Source organism: Squalius cephalus (assembly GCF_949319135.1).
Source record: "Squalius cephalus genome assembly, chromosome: 7".
NCBI classification, from domain to species: Eukaryota; Metazoa; Chordata; class Actinopteri; order Cypriniformes; family Leuciscidae; genus Squalius; species Squalius cephalus.
Window position 1 is genome coordinate 24747617 of NC_137128.1, and position 16820 is coordinate 24764436.

A 16820-nucleotide genomic window follows, 5' to 3' on the forward strand; every position below is an offset into this window, starting at 1 on the left:
GGTGAGCATAACTTTTTTATAAAGGCCCCAAACTTATGAATGGTAGTGTAGATAAAATAAAACTTGTATATCAAAACATTTAAGCTAAGTTACAATCAAAGTAAAGCACAAGGCTTTTTACATGGTATTTCAGATATATGAAATGTTTTCATGTATTATTTCAATTTAAAACACTAACAATGACAAAAATATCGGAGCATACAATACAGATCTTTATTTGTGGGTCATTTGAGCGCAGATATACTGATGTGTTTGATTTCATCCACTCTGTTCTTGTGCATCTGGAAGGCCGGTGTCACCCAGCGCCCACACGAACACTGTTCACCGTACCAGTTAAACGAGCCCAGCTTTGAGCTGCACTTGGGACACAAAAGCTACAAGAGAGATTTTACAAAAGCTTTTACTTTGAAATATATTAAAAACACCAACAAAGAAAAAAATATACTTGTAAAAAAGTAAATGGACATACAGGAACAACGTTTTGATAATTCTATTTACAGTGCTATGCATAAGTTTAGACACCCATGCTAAAGTTGACTAAAAAGAGGAATAAAAAATCATCTTTTGGAAATTGAACTTAATGCCTTAATTTAAAAAATGAGGAAAAATCCAACCTTTTAGGACACCAATTTTCTTTGTGAATGTATAATGTATGGTAAATAAATAAATGTTCTTCCTTAAAATACAGGGTGCATAAGTTTGGACACCCCTATGTTAAATTCCCATAGAGGCAGGCAGATTTTTATTTTTAAAAGCCAGTTAATTCATGGATCCAGGATACTATGCATCCTGATAAAGTTCCCTTGGCCTTTGGAAATAAAATAGCCCCATATCATCACATAACCTTCACCATACCTAGAGATTGGCATGGAGTACTTTCCATAAGATCATCTCTCAATGCAAATCAAACCAGCTATTAGGCTAACTGAAATAAAACCATGCCAATCTCTAGGTATGGTGAAGAGATACTTAATTTAATCAATCAATCAACAATACTATTGATCAGCATTACCAAACGTGGACGTTTTACACTAGAAACAAACACTGATGTACTATTTTATTTAATACTGTGAAGCTGCTTTGATACAATCTGCATTGTGAAAAGCGCTATATAAATAAAGTTGACTTGACTTGACTTGACTTGAAGGCTATGTGATGATGTGGGGCTATTTTAATTCCAAAGGCCAAGGGAACTTTATCAGGATGCATAGTATCCTGGATCCATGAAGTAACTGGCCTTTAAAAATAAAAATCTGCCTGCCTCTATGGGAATTTAACATAGGGGTGTCCAAACTTATGCACCCTGTATTTTAAGGAAGAACATTTATTTATTTACGATATATTATTCATTCACAAAGAAAATTGGTGTCCTTAAAGGTTGGATTTTTCCTAATTTTTTAAATTAAGGAATTAAGTTCAATTTCCAAAAGATGATTTTTTTATTCCTCTTTTTAGTCAACTTTAGCATGGGTGTCTAAACTTATGCATAGCACTGTAATTGTGTGTCCAGATGTGTGAAGCAGTCAGGTACTACCTGTCCATCCATAACACCTAGTAAGGCCTGCTCCATCCATTGCACTGGCTCTATAAAGAAGGATGTGCACTGTCTCTGATCTTCAGCTGTAAGGCTCACTATCCTCGTCTTCTTATGAGAGAACGAAGAGGCTCCTTCTCCCACACAGTGACTGAGAATGCTGGAGTGACGGAAAAGTGTGCGTCTGTTGGGAACGAAAGAAAACAGCAGGTGTTGGTGAACGTGCTTTCACAAAAGTACAACTTTTTTGATCCTGGAACAACATTCCAATCAACCAATCAGATTTGAGGTTTACAGTTTATGTCAAGTTTAGGCTTTATAACCAGGGTTAGGTGCTTCTACATCTGTGTTATTCACCTCTGATATGAGGGATACCTTATGGGTAGGGGTAGGTTTAGGGTTAAAACATTTTCGGACAGGAATGTTGTTCCAGGATCAACATAATATGTTGTGTATAAACAAAATATAAATTTACCTGCACTTTCTACATCTGTATACAGCTTCTGCATTCTGGGTTTGTGCGGGGTCAACAGCGAAGACTTCTTTTGGCACATTTTGGAGCTCTGAATTGATAAAAATACATGACTTCTTTAATATAGGCCCTGGTAAGATTCTTTCATTACTGTATTTAATAAATATGTATGAGTGTATAAAGTTGAAATGAACACATATTAAGCAAGTTTAAGTATTTCCATACCTGGATATTTCTCTGTAATTTTCTTCAATCTAAACTGTTTGTATAAGGGATTTGTGGTATCTACTTTACAGTCCATTAATTCATAGAGTGCCAGCTGGTCCAGAAATTCTTCATTCATTCTGAGAAAATGAGCAGAACGTTCTTCAATGATAATGCTCTTCGCAAACGAGTCATCACAGGATAAATAATGAAAAACACTCACTTAACATCTGGTTTTAAGTTTTGGAGTTTAGAATATGCATCATGTAGATTCAGGTGTTGTGTTTTCATCAGGTAAGCAGTCACCACAGCAGCACTTCTGCTTTGCCCAACATGGCTGCAAACAAGCAAATAAATAAATAAATATCAAGGGAAAAAAGTTGAATTCCAGTTTCTTTAAATAAAATAGCAATAGAAAAATTATATATAAATAAACATTATGCTAAATAGATCAGTTCTTCATATATATATATATATATAACATTTTACTTTATTAACATCACTTTATTCCATTTGTGAATATCACTAACTAATGCACTGTTACAGTATGTATTAGGCTATATACTGTAATGAATTTTAATCATTAAAGTTTTATAAATGATTAAACCTACCAATGCACAAGAACTGCTGGTGATTTGGACTCATCTTGTGTGCTGAGAGCGTCACATATAAAGCTGACACAGTCATCCAGTCTGCTCAGGAGATCTGTGGACGCATCATCCAGAGCTCGGACAAATTTCGTGTGGAATCCAGACACAGCAGGTTCCTCTGAGTCAACGCTGAGTATGTGTGTTACACCGGCGTCTGTCAGGCTCTGAGCATCCTTCACATCGGACACAGATCCGATGTAGAGTCCAGCCTCCACTCCTATCATGGTTTACTGGGTAAACACAACAACACTTTTCACATCAATATGCACGGAGAGTGTAACTTCTTAGCTACATGTCTGTTAATAACTGCTACACTTCCTGGGCTATTTTTTATTTTTTTTAAATAAATTCATAAGAGAGTAGATTTTATTCATTCAAATGGATTTAGCCCGCAGTTCTTCTAATGGTGACTTTAATGTAAACATCAACGCTACTGAACTCACGTGTTACTTGCTGTCAAGATGCAGGTCCAGTAAAATAAAAAAGTCCGTGGGAAACAAAAAGAACTTGTTAGTTCCGGACAGAACGCTGTTATGTTATGGCTTCACGATGCCTCTAGATGGCGTTAATAGGAAATAAATACTCCGTTGACATTGCAATATTGAAATGTGGTATGATTAGTTTAGCTGTCTTGTCATTCCTGTCTTTGCTATTTATTTAGGTAAAACTTCTTTTTTTTAAACAATTAAAAAAAAACATCTTCATGATATTTTTTCATCTGTGGACTTCATTTGAGTTTGTAATCATTTAGGTAGCTTCTGGGGAATTTTTTTAAACTATAGTTAAACATAGGCATATACAGACTAATTGACATTAGCAAATACATTTTTTTTTTTAAAAAAAGACCCCTAAGTCAGAAACACTCTTACAAACTTAAAATTGATCTACAGTCTGCTCTGTTTTTAGAAAAAAAAAAAAAACAACAGCTAAAAAGTACGTTCAGCCAGAAGTTCCTCGAGAACACATGCTTGATTTATTGTAGAACCGTTACTAAAGCAGTTTAAAACAGAATTTATAGAGCTGTACCTTACAATATTGCCAACTCAGGGAACTGTGCTGTATTAGATTTTATTTGAGCTTTGAATCTATTTAGCATCCTATCGAGTTCCCATGGTGTGTTCTGTATTTCTGCCCTTTTGGCTGTCCTGCATATGCTTAATGAAAGCCAAAACTATGACATTTAAACAGGAGTGAAGGAGTTCAGTCCACTGCACCTCATGTCAGACACATGTCTTTTTCAATTACATAAATGGCTGCTCATCTAGCCTATAACATAAAGCATTAAAAATTGTCTTAGTCATTAATGAAAATTGCATCTTTTCTTAGAAACTGACTGAGATATTACAGCCTGATCTCACGGCAATTCGTACGAATTCTACGAGGTGGCTAATTGCGTACGAATTCATACGACCTCACTCGTACGAATTCGTACGATTTTTGCTAAATCGTAGGCTACATATTTTACGATTTGCACAATTCGTATGAATTCATTCGAATGACCTACCCCTGACCCCGCCCCTAAACCTACCCATCACGTGGGTTTAGACAAATCGTACGAATTCGTACGACCTCACTCGCCACTTTTTTATCACTCGTACGAATTCGTACGAATTGGTCGTGAGATAGCAGACGTGGGATTAGAAGTATTCAGTGAGCATGATGGCGGAGTATTCTCTATGGCATATGATGGGATCTTGATGGACACAAAAACAAGTCACTGTCCCATTACAGAGCAGATGCCTGTGCTTTAATCTGACTGGTCCTCTCAGGACAAGTCCAACTTAGCCTCATATGGTCCCTCAGAATCCCTGTCCAACCTGTTGCACGTATGTCTTTCTTGGAATGTACAGCATTATCACATGAATCCCCAATCAGCAGAAACACACACATTGTTCTATTTTTTCTTTTGTAAGCAACTGTCATGGGATGATTAGGGTTATTGATTTTGATAAGAACATTAGAAGTTTGCACCAGAATCTTCGATTTGTCTAGACCCACAAAGGCAGATTTAGGATTAAGAGCTTAAAGCAATGCAAGGACTGATGCTTCCTATGAACATCTGTGTGGACCTTCTCCTGCACTCTTTGTGATTGCTTGAGACATTAAGAGTTCTTCATTTGCTCTTGCAACAGGACATTTTAGATAGGAAATGATTAGTACAGATCATTTTCAGAAGTTCCTCTTTGACTCAACATTTTCCATGAAATGTCATTTCATGATCGAAGAGTCATTCAATGACTCTTCTAGAAGAAGAAAAAAAAGCATATACAAATGCACACATAACACATTGCATTTACATAAATATTTATGCATTTATATTTCTCACATACTAGTATTCATGATCATAGTTAGGCCAAGAGACCAGCTTTAGTTTTGCCTTCTCACACCTTGTCCTTTGTCAGAACTGGTTTTCTTTTTCTCAGTAAAAACCAATTCTGTGAAGATCTGGAAAGACTGTTGAAATCTGGACTACTTCTCATTTCAGCCAAAGATCTGCTGCTCTGTGTTGTAGCTGGTCTCTTGGGCTTTCTTAGGCTTTCTGGTCAGTTTGACTTTATATTTTCCAGTTGTTAATTTACTTAAAATGTATGTAAATGCATTTTTTTTTTAAACATTTTTTTTATTTTAAACAGCTATCAAAACAAATCTGCAAACAAATAGTGTAAGACCATTCTCAGAACTAACTTAGCATATATAGCCTATATATATAGGCCTATATATATTCGTACATGCATACATAGCGTCCAAGAGTTTGGAAACATTAAGTTTTTGTGCGTACATTACGGCTCACCAAGGCTGCATTTATCTGATCAAAAATATGGTAAACACAGTAATACTGTGAAATATTATTACAATTTAAATTAACTGGTTTTTGTTGTAATATGTTTTAAAATGTAATTTATTCCTGTGATGGTAAAGCTGAATTTCAAGCATCATTACTCCAGTCTTCAGTGTCACATGATCATTCAGAAATCATCATTCTAAAATGCTGATTATCAATTTTGAAAAACGTTTTCTTTTGTGTAATTTTTGTGTGAACTGTGATTTATTTTTTTCAGGATTCTTTGATGAATAGAAGGTTAAAAAACAACATTTATACTTTTTTGTAATATTTATTAATTAAAAAATGTCTTGAATGTCTTTTTTTTATCAATTTAATGTGCCTTTGCTGAATAAAAGTCTCTCTCTCTCTCTCTCTCTCTCTCTCTCTCTCTCTCTCTCTCTCTCTGTCTCTCTCTCTCTCTCTCTCTCTCTCTCTCTCTCTCTCTCTCTCTCTCTCTCTCTCTCTCTCTCTCTCTCTCTCTCTCTCTCTCTCTCTCTCTCTTATAATCTTACTTACTGAATGGCAGTGTATCATGATTTCCCAAAAATAACACACACAAAAAAAAAAACGCTAAAACTGTTTTCAACATTGATAATAATATCTTAGATCTTCGAATAATTTCTGAAGGATCATGTGACACTGAAGACTGGAGTAATGATGCTGGAAATTCAGCTTTACCATCACAGGAATAAATTACATTTAAAAATATATTACAACAGTAACCAGTTAATATACAGTATATCGTAATAATATTTCACAGTATTAATGTTTTTACTGTATTTTTGATCAAATAAATGCCTAAAAAAACCTTAATGTTTCCAAACTTTTGACCGGTAGTATATATACAGTATATATATCATTTATAAATCCCCACGAGGAAGTTAGTTTGGTCCATTGTTTAATCATTTCAAACATGATTAGTTGAAATGTTTAGCTTAAAAAGTGTGCTACTGTATATTTATTTCAAATAAATTACAGTTAAACAATGTCATGTAATGCAAAGATTTGTGGCTGAAGTGTCCAAAATATTTTTTGTGGTCACTGTACGTACAATACAACTTCCTCTTTATAGCCTACACTACCTTTCCTCAGATGCACCTGGCCTTGGCAGCCTGCTTGAATCCTCCCTGCAGAGCTCGTGATTGTTATTCATTCAAATGACTCTAGCAGAGCTGAAGCAGAACGCATCAGAACATTAGTTCTCCTCAGCTGGCAGCCCAAGACGTGTGTGTTCTTGAGGCACAATTGATTTTGCCCTGTTGCTTCCTCTTTAAAGTTCACTCAGGGTAGCCCTACTTCAGCTGTTTCTATTTCGGTGCTTCAAGAAACGAGAGCTTCATTGCCAAGTGTGTTCCTGCATTTGCCTATGTTGATTCATTAAACCATTGTGTAATATATTTTTTGATCGCTGTGTTCTTTCCTCATTTCTATTTATATGCATTTTTGAACACGTTACTGACACTGGAGAAAGTGTCCCATGGTCACGCTGACGGAACTTTCACTTCACATTTACTATTGACTGATTTCAAAATGTAGTTCTTTTCTGTAATTATAGTTCTGTTTCATTATTATTCTCATGTTTTCCATAGTTTGGGGAAAAAATCTTTATCTCTATAGGCTATGTTAGTATCAATCAATCAATCAATCAATCAATCAATCAATCCATCCATCCATCCATTTCAATTCAAGTTAAATTTGATTAGAAACCAACAAATTCAAGACCAGAAGCCAAAATCAAAATCAAGACCAGAGAAACTCATCCGAGTCATCGGATTCGGACAAGCATTCTTTACTTTAAACCTTTAACCTCTATTTTGAAATACCTATTCATTTGCCGGTTTTACAATGGTTTCCCCAAATACACTTCCCTTGATATATATTTTATAGTTACTCCTCTTTTGTGGTCCTGCATGTTGGCTTAAGTTTAGCACCGATGTGTTGATCAGTATGTCACGGGTCACGTCCCATGAGCTCCTCTGTCATTCGGCTTGAGTAAGATTTATGACGCACATCCTGTGGCGAAAGAGTAGCAAAGGCGCCTCTTGTGAGGTAATGCTGGCAGTCCTTTCTGGAGGTCAGCTCCAGCTCTCTTGCTTAAGTCTTTCTCTCGCTTGGTCACAAAGCATTTGGAGGAAATTTGATATTATGCCTCTCTGACATGATACTGTGGATTAACTTCCGATAAAGTTTAACCCAGTTTTCGATAAAGTCAAACTCATCTAATAACTCCTTTGAAGTGCGAAGTGTTTGGCTTTTCTTGTCTTGCACGTTCTTGAGTGGCTGAATGTGATAATTACTATCATGTACACAAATAAGTTAGTGTGCAACAACATTAAGGTCCCTCATTAGACGTCTGAAGGCCAGAGTTAACCAGTAAAAGCAATAAAATATAGTGATTAACGTTTTTTTTTTTTTATAGCTGTGAACCAAATTAATAAGTATAAAATTCAAGAAGTTTGCGATCATGGTTTTTATGCAATACAGCACACAAAATTTAAAGCAGTATTGCTGTATTTTGTGATTTGTCGAATTGGTCTGCATCAAAAAGAGGTTTCACACCCCAAAATTGCAGCATGTTTTGCCTTTGTGCTCAGAGATTAATGACCTGTGAGATTGATGATACATGGCGTGGTTGAAGCCAGTGAGGTTTCACTGTGTGTGTGTGTGTGTGTGTGTGTGTGTGTGTGTGTGTGTGTGTGTGTGTGTGTGTGTGTGTGTGTGTGTGTGTGTGTGTGTGTGTGTGTGTGTGTGTGTGTGTGTGTGTGTGTGTGTGTGTGTGTGTGTGTGTGTGTGTGTGTGTGTGTGTGTGAATGGGTGTGGTTTGTGTATAGGGACTGATTAAAACATGGTGGGGCTCTGTTAATGAGTGTTTGACAGATGGAGAACCACCCTCCAAACACACACACACAATCTATTCGATATAATCAGTTGAGCAAAGAGGAAGGTTGTTTCTCAAACAGGTTTTCAATTCACTCGATCAGATAAAAAAGCTGAATATTATTACAAACAGGCAATAGTCTAATAGTTTAACGGAATATTCCTGGTTTAATACAAGTTAAGCTCAACTGACAGGACTTGTGGCATAATGTTGATTACCACATAAGTATATTTTTACTTTACCTCAAAAAGTAAAAATCGGGGGTATAGATGTGAATGCTCACTGTTAAAATTCTCACGGTTTTAAAAGTATAGCCATACCATGAACATAAAATGTGTTAAAATGAAGTGTAAAAAATAGTTTACTAACATTTTCTTTGTAAAGTTTCATCTAATTTTACAACTTTGTTGTCGCAACATCGTAACACCAAAAAAAAAAAAAAAAAAAAATCATATCTATTTTACATCTCATTCACCCCCCCCCCCCCCCTACGAAAAGCCTATGTAAGAATCAAATCTTATTCATTCATATACAAACTTATAAAATACCTCATGCCATTCCAAATCTGTATGCATTTCTTTCTTTTACTGAACACAAAAGATATTTTGAAGAATGTTGATAACCAAACAGTTTTGCTTCCAATGGAGGTCAATGGGAATAAAACTGTTTAGCTACCAAAATATTTAAATGATGGCAGATTATACCTTTAAGTGCTTTTATAATATTCTAAGCTTCACATTTTAAATTCAAACATTGACCACATTCACTTTTATTGTAAGTGTCTCACCATAAGCGCCATTTTTGCTTTTTTTTTCAATGAGGGATGAGGGTAATCAACCACAAATGCTGTTGATTGAGCTTAACTACTATTGAACTCTGAATATTCCTTTAAAAAGAAAAGGACTGATAAACGGAGAGCAAGTCACTTTAATCAGTCAATAAGAGCAAGTTAGGGTTTGATATTCATGAATATCAATGTGTGAGAGTCAGTGAGACCACTCTCGCATGGAAAACGAGCTTGAATATGCACATTTCATAAATTTATGGCACATTTGTCTGGCTATGAGTGTGTATTTGCCACATGGTGCCCCCAGACAAGGGCTGTTGTCTGAGGGAGAGATGACCAGACTGCTCGTTTCTAACGGCTGGTCTCAGAACAGTGACTGTTAGGTTAAGGGGTGGGCCGCTCTGCTTTTAACTGATGATAGATGATTGCAAGGGTGAGGTCTCCGACACTCTGCAACTGAATGGTCCATTGGCAGCCATTGTTGTGGACAAACAGCAGGATAATCCCGCAAACCTTCCCTCAAATCTGCTGTGATTTAGGGTTTTTCTGGATCTCTTGACCACCTGATCTCCTTTAATTTCATAACATTTACATTAGCCATATAAAAAGCAATTGCACCTTGCACGGTCAAAAGTGTTTGCCGTTCTCCTCATTAATGAAAGCAACAGGATTGAATACATCACCAGGAATCATTACGTCGCTGATGTTCGCACTGAAATCTAATCCTCATTCTTGTTACCCCCTTTTCAGCTCTAATATACTTTGCAGATCAGGGCGATTGTAATGCTCTGGAACATGTGGCTCCATTAGAGGGATAAAAGGGTGGTTGATAAATTGTCCTTTTAGTCCCTTTCTTTGACTCCACAAATTTACATTATCTAACAGGGAACAAATGAAAAGGCCCTGATTAGTGTGGAATGAGTTGGAAGAGAAGCCATTCATCTTTGTTAGCATCCCCCTGTGTTCTTTTATGTTGTGTTTTTACAAGGATGGGAGCCAGTGTGCTTTTCCCATTCGACAGCCCAGCTCATGGACTGACAGAGTGGTCATCACTAACGCTCTCTCTCTCTCTCTCTCTCTCTCTCTCTCTCTCTCTCTCTCTCTCTCTCTCTCTCTCTCTCTCTCTCTCTCTCTCTCTCTCAGTGTCCCCCTTGAACAGGAGTTCAACACTCTGAATGCCGGTGACTTCTGAATAACCTCCTGAGGTAGTGGGAGCTCACCCTTAAATGACCCCTCACTCTGAAGAGATCTTGGGGGGCGTTGAGGGGTCTTCAGACCCTCTGGTAGCCTTGTGGGGACTACTGAGTGCTTGGAATTTGTAGAATTTTTTTCCCGTCTCCGAAATCTCAAAGGCCATGGTCAGCAGATCTTGCACTAAGCAGTTTGTGGACAAAGAATATTATGATAATCCCCCGACCCAGTAAAACTGCAAACGAGAATGCTAATCTAAAATAATTACTTGGTGTTGATACAGGTTTAATGAAACCTCTTCTGGTTATTAGCCTATACGCTAGTAATTTTTTAGTATTAAACATTTTATTTGTTTATAAATTCTATATTTATTTAATTCGACGACCTTATGGCATCTTCTTGCTTTCAGTCCATATATTTAGCTGAATGAAAACATTTAAATGAGCATTAATTTTAATATCAAAATCGCTTTATTGACTCTACAAATGTCACAGTGCCTAAGTCTTTAGTGCATGATTCACCCGCACTAATCTGAGTATAAGACAATAAATAAAAAGAAGAAATATTATAATGAAGCTGAAATGTTAACATGTTTTAAATTACATTCACACAAAAACCAAAAAGTAGCATCAAGATAGCTGTATTGCATATTACAAAAAAAAAATACTTTGTGTGATGGTTTACAAAAATACTAGTAAAAGTATTTATCTGTTTTTTTTGTTTTTTTACTTTAGTGAATCATAATACATTATTATAAGAAAAAAATGTATTTTGTATAATTTTCATTCTGTGAAGTGTACAGTTTGAGTAGGCTGTCATTGGGAGAGGTCTTGGCTTCGCCACCCCCTCGGTGGGGCCCCAAGTGTGCGCAGCGAATCCTCAGTTAGATCGCGGACAGCAGCGGGGAGATGCTGCCGTCCACAACGGCAAAACAAGACACTTTACGGGAAAACTGGACAGTTCTTTCATATTCGCCAAAACATGGATAATAACGACACATATCTGCATCTTAGTAAGTGCTTCGTAGTTTTATGTCTTATTTTATTCCCGGAAGTCTGTTCTGTTTTCTTTTCAAACCTCGGTGTTTGAGTGTCCCCCCGTGCCGTATGTTATCTGAAGTACGGATTCTTCAGACGGACTTTGATATGCTCATAAATTGTACGTGCGTGAGTTATCGGCGCAGTCGTGTCATGTGTATTGACTTGGAACCAGTGCCAATGTTAAAATCAGGTGATAAAGATTGTGCCTCTCAGTCAGGGTCAGGGGTTGGCACTTTAATTGCGGTTATGTAATTTATAGCTTTCCAGAGCGCCTCTTGTTAAACTGTTTGCTGTCGGGTAGTTATTAATGGCTCTCGAGTTGGTATATGGACAGCAGTGTGTCGTGGGTTATTTATTTATTTATTTATTTATTTATTTATTTATTTAGCAACAGTTTGAATCTTAGAAGGTGTATAAAATAACCCAGATAGGATCAACCATTCACGGGTATAGAATATCATAATTCAGAAAATCAACTATGGAAAATGTATATTTTTACTCTTCTAATGAAGAACGAATCTCTACACGCGCTCGGTTTGTGTTATGAAGTGATGAAATTCTTCAGTTCGTTTATCACCGTTTAAAGACTTAACAATCTACCATGTGCAGTAGGCTATAGCCTAGGCTAGGGGTCAAAATCATTTATTTTTTTGTGACATTATGTTAAAACATTTTATTTTTTAATAATTTAATGACTATTAAGAGGACATTATTTTAACCACCACGAGCGACTTGTTTAATTTAGCTAGGAAATCCTCCCGAGAATGGTTTACTGCTTGTGAATGACTGAGGCAACTCATTTGTCGTCCAGCTTTTGTTAGGATGACTTATTTAGTGTGAATTAAACTGCTGAAATATTATTTATCACCTGTACAGTCAATCATTCAGGTCTCTGGGGTGAAAGTGTGTGGACATTTCTCACAAAGGGCCCGAACTGCTTGTCACAGCACATAACATCCAGCCTGGAGTCATTATATTGCCTTCATTAACACCCTCCTTGTTGTGTTTATTAATCTCACCCTGGATACTGTTGTTATTCGGAGGCAAATTGTGGACTATGAAGTCTATTTTAAGATTTTCTCAGGCTCTTGATGAGTTGCGCGCTCTTTTATAATGTCAGTCGCTGCCTCGAGCTGCGTAATTTGCGTTACGCGCGTGTCATTTCACGCACGGAGAATTTTCGCACGCACGCGGCCACAACGGGGTCATGCTAAGATATATATATATATATATATATATATATATATATATATATATATATATATATATATATATATATATATATATATATATATATATATATGAAGAGTTCAAATGCAAAAGCCTCTAAGTGCCATCTGAAATTTTCTTCTAGAATGATCATTTTTATCAAGCTTGTATATTTAAGTTCAGTAATTTCACTTAAATGGCAATGAAAATTACCTATGAATTGTCATTTAAGTGAAATTACTGAACTTAAATATACAAGCTTGATAAAAAGGATCATTAGAAGAAAATTTCAAATGGCACTTAGGGGCTTTTGCATCTGAACCCTTCATAGCCATAGGTAGGCTATAGGTAGCCTATACCAAAATGAATGTGAAAAGAAAAAAAAACTAAAACAATGGAAGTTGTCACGCTATTCATTTTATACACATGTATAGCCAGGATATATAAGGGACACAAAAGGACACGGCAGAAAAAAGAGAGCTACCGCTGCATAGAATTTCTCCTAATGTCTCAAATGGACAAATGATATAGGCCTACATCTGATGATTCATGACTTTGTGTATCCTAAAAGAGAGAGGCCTTGGCAGGCCCTTGTAGTCGTGTGTTTAGCTCATGTTCCAGTAAACAGTGAATGGAGGGCATGATGAACACGTACGAGGCCAGTGTTGTGTCTTGGTTGTTTAAAGACCCTTTTTCTTCCTTGTGTTTGTGGTGGTCTCTTTAGATAAAGACCGCCGTATCCTATTCCACCTTCACTGTTGCAACTGAAAGCAAGTGTTGCCCTTCTCATGTTCTAAAAAGAAACCTGGCGACCATTATAAGACTGACCTCCCATCTGTGTGTGCTTGCAGTTGAAAAAGTATGGAATGATTCAACATTTTATTGAATTTTACTACAATAACATAACACTACAAAACAGATTAGCTGTTAACCAAATCTGTTGGGATCGGGCTCTGCATGCATTTGCTTGCATTAAATGTAGATTGTAGCTATTCTAGACCAACACAAAAACAATGGAAAGCAATGCCTGATCCATTAGATAACATTCAGTTGAAAAAGCCCCCACCACCAATGGTGAGTACCTTCAACTGGGTTGTTATTCAGCTTGCTAATCTAATTGACAATGTTTCTGCCCCAGTTATGACAGTCTCTCCCAAGGGCAGTCTCAGAGAAAAACCATGTTCCAGATCGCCACTCCTATTCCAAGGTCATTCCTAGATAGAAATTTATTTCAGTACCTTCTTTACTTACTCATCTGCATCGCTTTCTGTGATTATCAAATATCATATTAAATTAAAATCAAGTCCCGCCCCACATTTTTCTTGTTCGAGAAGCCGTTTCACTTGGATATACGTCACAGTAGGGAAGAAAAGCCTATCGCAAACTTCTTTTTCATGCCGACTTTAAGAATTTGAAAATGTTTGTCTTTGAAATAGTAATTGATAGACTGTCTATCAAATAGTTTTATTAAACCCACTACCACAAAGCCAAACCAGCACACATTCCTTCCCTGACATTTAGAACTAAACCTTATTATCAGATTTTGGGCTTGCATCAATAAACCAGTTCCCCTGTGAGCCACAGGATGATAATCTCTTTAATCTGAGTAGGTAATCCAGCATCAGTCCGCCACACATCCCCAGGGGAATTCTTCCATCCATCCTCACCCCCTTATTCATGGATACTTTAGGATCCAGCATATAGCTGTGTTCCTGAAAGATAAACAAACAAATCAACTGCAGCTTGTCAAAATTGCGAAGTAGGTCATGGCGATGGCAAAACAGAAAAAGTCAACACTCTCATGGCAATTTGTAACTATTTTACGCTTCCGTACAACCTCATTTCTGCTTACACCCGACTGACAGTTATAGGTTTTTGGTGGACTTTCATCCTTCACCACCCCCCCCCCACTACAAAGCAGCAAGTACAATCAAATAACAAAGATGTTCTTCTACAAGGTCTTACTAAACCCTTAGAAAACACAATGTTCTCTATCCGAGTCAAGGTTTCTTCTTTCAAGCTAGACGTCAATGTTTTTGTGTTAATAGCATCGTTAAAATACTATACATTCATCTCAGGTTATTATTATTTATTTATTTTCATTTTTAAATGAGTTCACTGAATTCTATTTTATATTTTACACCCTTATAAGTACTCCAAAAGAGCCCAGTTTAAAGGGTTTTTTAAAATGAATTCTGTTTCTTATTGCTCCTAAAACAATCATATAGGTTACCCACATGGCTATATGATACACCATAAATTATATATATATATAGATCTTGCTTGCTTGCAATGTTTATATATACAGTATATATGTATAAATATACATTATATATATTTACTGTATATTATACATAGGTTTAATTGTGCAACAATATAGCAATGACAGCCTCATGTGGCTCATGTTACATGATGCAGCCATATGTGTTCTGCTTTGCTAAAGCAAGCTTATTGAATGTTTGAATGATTGAGTGCCGGTATTGATCTTCTCAACTAGAAAGCAAATTATTGCTTATCATTTTGTCAAATGAAAAATCAACAACACGTGATCACTTCTTAGGATCCTTGACCATAATGGATGTGTTAGGATTTCATTGAAGAATTGTACTCCGTATGGGGTTAATACATGTTTTTTGAATGAAACCAAGGCTGCATTTATTTGATCAAAAATAGTGTTTCTTAAAATATATCATATATTCTTTTAATGTATTTTAAAATGTAATTTATTGTTTGATGGCAAAGCTGAATGTTCGGCATCCATTACTCCAGTCTTCATTGTCGCATGATCCTTCATAAAATCATGTAAATCCTCTGCTTTGTAGCAGTTGTCTGAGGCTAAAAACACAGTAATGGCTAATCTCGGCTCTGATTACAGTGACACAGAACAGTGACACGAACTCTGCTGACCTGCTGAAGTTGTGTGTTTGAGTATCTACTTCCGGTTTCCTTTTTATCTGGCTCTAAATGTGTTTTACAGTGGAATCCGTTTGAATATCACGTCCCGTCTGATCTCCAACCAGCAAGAGTGAAAGAATGTTGTGCCCTTTTGAACATATGCACACTCGGTCATTCCGAGGATAGCTGTTCCTTTAGATCAGAATGTGACATTTAGAAGTCATTAATACCACCAGAATCTAGCCAGGACACGGAGACTTGTGTAAGTGTGGGTGCATGGTCATTCAGAGCATGTCACGGTGGCAGAGCCATTTCTGTGTGAGGAGCAGGAGGCATCACAACAAAGTTGGAAAACAGCCGCTCTATCATGCCTTTAAAATACAGTGAGAGTGAGTGAAAATGCCTTGCTGGAATGATTTGACTGACTTTGAATTAAGTTTGTGCACGTGGTTGATTATAGCATGACTGTTAAAAATACAACGTGTGTATTGTGAAGGTTTGGTGAGGGTCTGCATCTAATTTCCATATTGCATGATAGACTCTTTATAATTTAAAAGCCCATGTTTTTTGGTATTAAACTGAAATTTCAATTTTAAGGTATTTAACTTACCCTAAAATAAACTTTGCTTAATATAGGTTCATACCATTTTAATCTCTCTAAAAAAGAAGAGTGTTAACTCTATTAGTCGACCAATCAGGTTTTTCAATGACCAGTGCCGACATCTAGAGAGCTGATATAATGCCCATATTACAATTCAATTATGACAAATGAGATGTAGTCTCCTATTTTGCATATTATTTACTCAAAATTCACTTACAATGTTTATGTTGATAAACATTTATATTCATTTATATAATGTATAAATAATGAACGTGTACATTTTGCACCAAAGAGTGAGAGATCTGAAATTTGATGTGTGTCTGAAATGTGATGTGTGATGATCCATGAGTGCTCGCAGTCACAGCTAGTCACTTTTATGACCCCTACACTGTGCAAATGCCACCAACCATTACCCCATCACTGACACGGCCCCCAGATGTCTCACAGCATTTCTAGCATGAAAATGTCAAATTGTCACAAGACATCTTCTGTATTTATATAGTGGATGAATAGAAAAAAGAGAGAAATATGAACA

General features: G+C 36.5%; 2 protein-coding genes across 6 annotated transcripts in view; one reads left to right on the plus strand and one right to left on the minus strand.

Moving 5' to 3' along the window:
- dusp12 (dual specificity phosphatase 12) lies at positions 1-3370 on the minus strand. 2 transcript variants are annotated; one of them, XM_079875799.1, is made up of 7 exons: positions 3304-3370; positions 2822-3090; positions 2434-2547; positions 2232-2350; positions 2010-2097; positions 1535-1718; positions 1-374 (listed from the first exon to the last, which is right to left on the minus strand). In XM_079875799.1, the coding sequence occupies exons 2-7, from the start codon at positions 3082-3084 to the stop codon at positions 225-227; spliced, it is 918 nt and encodes a 305-aa protein (XP_079731925.1). In that variant the 5' UTR covers positions 3085-3090; positions 3304-3370; the 3' UTR covers positions 1-224. The 2 variants fall into 2 exon arrangements, with proteins under 2 accessions (XP_079731925.1, XP_079731926.1); XM_079875800.1 differs by lacking the exon at positions 3304-3370 and having other exon boundaries at positions 2822-3094.
- The window catches only part of rxrga (retinoid x receptor, gamma a), a gene marked incomplete at its 3' end in the record, with an annotated part of 25763 nt that continues 11977 nt past the window's right edge, over positions 3035-16820 (plus strand). Inside the window, exon 1 of one of the 4 annotated variants that reach the window (XM_079875796.1) lies at positions 3035-3094. Coding sequence is in view for 3 of the 4 variants with exons in the window: in XM_079875794.1 (XP_079731920.1) it covers positions 11522-11552 (31 nt within the window). Of the gene's footprint in view, positions 3095-11410; positions 11553-15936; positions 16074-16820 lie in introns of those variants that run through there. The other 3 variants (XM_079875794.1, XM_079875797.1, XM_079875795.1) reach the window with 3 other exon arrangements.